At 43.4% G+C, this 4,607-nt stretch overlaps 1 protein-coding gene across 2 annotated transcripts in view; it reads left to right on the forward strand.

The window, feature by feature from the left end:
* Positions 1-534: 534 nt before the first annotated feature.
* Positions 535-4,607, forward strand: part of LOC132022496 (lithostathine-like) — a 45,634-nt gene continuing 41,561 nt past the window's right edge. Inside the window, exons 1-6 of one of the 2 annotated variants that reach the window (XM_059407752.1) lie at positions 535-545; positions 860-947; positions 1,502-1,620; positions 1,826-1,963; positions 2,552-2,678; positions 2,958-3,040. In XM_059407752.1, coding sequence (XP_059263735.1) covers positions 869-947; positions 1,502-1,620; positions 1,826-1,963; positions 2,552-2,678; positions 2,958-3,025 — 531 coding nt within the window. In that variant the 5' untranslated portion in view covers positions 535-545; positions 860-868 and the 3' untranslated portion in view covers positions 3,026-3,040. Of the gene's footprint in view, positions 546-859; positions 948-1,501; positions 1,621-1,825; positions 1,964-2,551; positions 2,679-2,957; positions 3,041-4,607 lie in introns of those variants that run through there. The other variant, XM_059407751.1, reaches the window with a different exon arrangement.

The raw sequence follows: 4,607 nt of genomic DNA on the forward strand, positions 1-4,607 counted from the left end.
AAATTAGCCACCATGTTTAAGAGGCAACCCTGAAATATCATCCCCACTCTTGCCTTTAGTTCCTTCTATGCTCTTACCTATGAGACCTGTGATACTTGTGATTGCCATACTTGCCTCTACCTATTATCCAAAATTATTTAATTACACAAGATAGAAAGAAATACATATGTTTGCCTATGGAAGGGAGTTCTTGAGATATCAACCATAGAATTACTCCATTAGGTGTTCCCCCTTTTTAATACTACAATTTGTACCAACAGCCCTTAACACAGAAGAGGCAGGGAAAGAACAAACTTCACCTGTTCCTCAGGAAAGTGCTGACCTGCTAACAGGAAAGAAGAAAAATCTGCAGCAGTTCCCACACTTTGCTGGGAAGAGACTCCTCCCTGTGGTGGCAATCTGCTTGAACCAATGCCAAGTACCTCCCATGACCCCTGTCCCCTCAACAACACTGTTACTCATTTCAAGGGCTCCTCCTTGAAATCTTCTTATAAAAACCCAATCTTCTCTGACCTGACAAACCATTAAAAATCCCTGCAAGACAGGTAAGTAGAACCTGAGAGAAGATGAGACCTCATGGCAAGGGTTTTACTCTACATATTGGGGGAAAGGTACAGGAGAATTGCTGTCAGACACAGAGGAGCTCTGATCTCAGCACAGCCGGGTTGGCAGTTCTCATGGTGTAGGAGAGAGTACAGACTTTCCAGTTCTTTCCAGAACTATACAAGGGGACAGATGTCACTGGGATCAATTTGTTCCTAGGGGACTAAACAATGGAAAGACAAGGAAGAGGAGGGACATCTCTGCATACCCTCTCTCCAATCACGCTTTCCTTAGTGATCTCTGATTGCTTCCTCAGATCCCAGACATGATGCTGCCTCCCACAGCCCTCCACAGCATGTCCTGGATGCTGCTTTCCTGCCTCATGTTCCTGGCTCAGGTCCAAGGTGAGCTCTCACTGTTTCTCGGATGGGAGCCTTGTGACTGCTCAGGACCAAGAAGAAGAGGAAGGCTCCCGTGGTAGTGGTGGCATAAATCCCCACACAAAGAAACTGCCTAGAATTTGTCTGTGATCACTCCTTCCTTCAGGGTAACCAGGGGTGGCAGGCATACCAGTGGTCCTCTAGCCCTGTAAGGAGGTCATTTCCTTAGTTTTGCCTTAGCACTCTAAGTTTTGTTGATAGGTGAAAGAGGAAAAGTGTGAAGGGTCAGTAATGAGATACAGTGAAGGAGAATGAGGACCCAGTGCAAGAATGGTCAGCCTAGAGTGGGGGAGGGTTGGACTTAGAAGAAGGATGAAAGAAAAGAAGATTCCTCATTTAGTGGGGTCGGTTCAAGATCCAGAAATCCTGAGAGTGTTGGCAATGTAGAGAGGCAGTCAGGACTTTGGCATCACTTCCCCAAGCACTGGCCTGATACGTATTCCCTTGGGCCACCTCCTTACCCTGGTCCCCACTGTCCTATTTACTTCTTCCTTCTCTTTGGTTTCCTTCCACCCTAGGTGAAGACTCCCAGAATGATGTGCCCGCTTCACGGATCAGCTGTCCCAAAGGCTCCAAGATTTATGCTTCCCACTGCTATGCCTTCTTTATGTCACCAAAATCCTGGGTGGATGCTGATGTGAGTACTTGGATTTTCAGTTAGAGGTTTTAAGGGAAAGTACATTAGAGACCTGGGGGGGGGGGGTTCCATTCTCCAGAATTTCTTGGGCACAAGATTAAGCACACACATCTTTTGCATATATACCCCTGTCCCCTGTCTCTGCTCTGCCCTCCACCCAGTGATGTCTCAGTCTCCCTCTGAGTTCTCTCCCTTCCCCACACAGTTGGCCTGCCAGAAGAGGCCCTCGGGACACCTTGTGTCTGTGTTCAGTGGGGCTGAGGCATCCTTTGTGGCCTCCCTGATCAAGAACAGTGCGAACACCTACTCAAATATCTGGATTGGGCTCCATGACCCCACAGAGGTATGAACTCATCTTCTCTTCCTAACTCTCACATTGCTATTACCCCCCAGGCTCACTCCCTGTTCCTTGTGCCTGTCCTTAAAGAGCCCTGGAGCTCAGAGATCATAAGGGGGAAAGGGAGGGCTTTGCATCAACTGAACAGCTGAATTCTGTGCAAATCCCTTATCTCCAGCTGAGGTGAATCTGCCTCCTGTCACACTTGTACACAATTTGCACGTGAGGCTTTATACTTCAGTTTTCTGAACTTCACAGAGGCTGCACATATTGTGTTGAGGGAATCCTATGTGAAGATAGGATCCATTTTTGTTCTATATAACAAACATTGTCTTTGGGGTTCAGGGTTAACCACAAATGCACCACTAATGCTGTTCAGCAAGGAACATGTTGCTCTGGGTGGTTCTGTAGGTCTTTGTCATTAATGGTTTGGGAATCTGCCAATAAGAGCAGAGAGTTAGGAAGAGTTTCCCAGAGGAGAGCTCTGGGTCCACGGCAGCAGCTAGATGAGAGAGCAAATTTGGAGATGCTGGGAAGGGGTCCATGCCAGAACTCTGATGGCCATTCAACCTTACCACACTTTATCTTCTATAGGGCTATGAGCCCAATGCAGGTGGATGGGAGTGGAGTAGTGGTGATCTGCTGAATTACCTTGCCTGGGAGAAAGACCCCTCCACTATTGCAAACCCTGGCTATTGTGGGAGTGTGTCAAGAAGCACAGGTATGTATCAGAAGAGCTTCTTCCTACCCAGAATTTTCCATCCTCTTTTTTCCCATTTCTTGGCATGACCTTCAGAGATCCTTCTGAGCAAGAATTGTAGTGTTGGTTTGTCTTCCCACATTCCCTTTCATCTCTCCTTTCTTTGAGTCTCCTTCTTCTGGTGGATACTGGGTAGGATGAGAGAGAGGCTTTGGATCCTAGACCAGAATCTGGGATGCCTCTCCCTTGGGTTCAAGAGCTCCACTAGCTACATCTACCTGAGCTCCTTTTTCTCTCTAGGATATCTGAGGTGGAAAGATTACAGCTGCACTACAAGGCTACCCTACATCTGCAAGTTCAAGGGCTAGCTCTGAAGAGATGTTGGGAGCCGGAGTTTTGCATGCAACTCATCATGGACTTGGGACCAAGTGTAAAGTCTACCACCGAAGAAAATATTCTCCTATACCTCTAAACTTGACCATCTCATAATGACCTTCCCTACTTCTCAGCCCCATTTCAAATCCCTCTGTGTTTTTCATAATTTAACTTCCAAATGGCAAAATTAAAAAATAAAGAAATTTAATCTGTAATTGCCTCTCTTGTGTACTTCTGACTCAAAGAAAAACTCTGAGGAGGAGGAAGTTGGTTGGGAGGGAGATTCGGTGGGTCTTCTTTTTGCACATTTTCACCCTAGTTTCTGGAAAATTGACTTAATTTTCATTGCTACCAGCATGTTAGTGATGGGGTATTTCAGTACTGTTCATGTAGGATTTGGGTTGTGCACATTGTGCACACATTTTGCTGTGCACAGACTCCTCCAGGTCTCTGATGGTATGATATAACCAGTCTAGAGGTTCAGATGATGTTTAGAACAGTACTTCCTAAATTATCAGAGTGAAGGAAAATGAATAGGTTTCATTAATTTTTTTTTTATCACCTAGAGATTCTTTTAATTAACAGAAAGTGTTTCACCCTCTGAGTCTACCATGACATTTCTTGCCAGACTCCTATGGATGGATATTTAAGTTGTTTACAGTTCTTTTTTTTTTTTTTTTGGTTGGTTATTATTTTTTTAAATTTTTTTATTTTTTATAACCATATATTTTTATCCCCAGGGGTACAGGTCTGTGAATCGCTAGGTTTACACACTTCACAGCACTCACCAAAGCACATACCCTCCCCAATGTCCATAACCCCACCCTCCTTCTCCCAACCTCCCCTCTCCAGCAACCCTCAGTTTGTTTTGTGAGATTAAGAGTCACTTATGGTTTGTCTAGGTTTCATTAATTTTTGAAAAATAGACTATGTATAAATCTAAAAATTAAATTGATAATATAGATAACCAAAATGTAGTCCTAATTTTTTGTCAGTTTTGACAGACATATGAGTGATCTATCAAATTATTGTAAAATTTTGGGGCAGAGGAGTAAAGATGGCAGAGGAGTAGCAGGCTGAGATGACACTAGGTAGCAGGAGATCAGCTGATAGTTATCAAACCATTCCGAACACCTACAAATCCAACAGGAGATCGAAGAGAAGAGCAGCAATTCTAGAAACAGAAAATCAACCACATTCTGAAAGTGTTTTTTCTTCTAAAAATTTTGAGATACATTTTCTTCTAATAGATCAAAATATACCTGAAATCTAGCATAGGGTTTGTTCTAGTCTTCATCCTGGGTAAATTCTCTCCACTTTCTTTTTCTTTCTTTTCCAAACCAACTTATCTTATCAACTCTGTTTTTAGAATTTAAAAAAAAATTTTAATCTTTACAGTCATATTCCATCCTTTCATTGTGTTTACCCTTATTCTGAGTGTGTGTATGTGTGTGTGTGTGTGTGTGTGTGCGTGTGTGTGTATTTCTTTAACATTTTGGGAGGTAGTTTCTTCTGAAAGACCAAAATACTCCCAAAATTAAGTGGGTAGTTCTGTTCTATTCACCAGCCTAATAT

This window comes from Mustela nigripes, chromosome 7 (genome assembly GCF_022355385.1).
Source record: "Mustela nigripes isolate SB6536 chromosome 7, MUSNIG.SB6536, whole genome shotgun sequence".
Lineage (NCBI taxonomy): Eukaryota > Metazoa > Chordata > Mammalia > Carnivora > Mustelidae > Mustela > Mustela nigripes.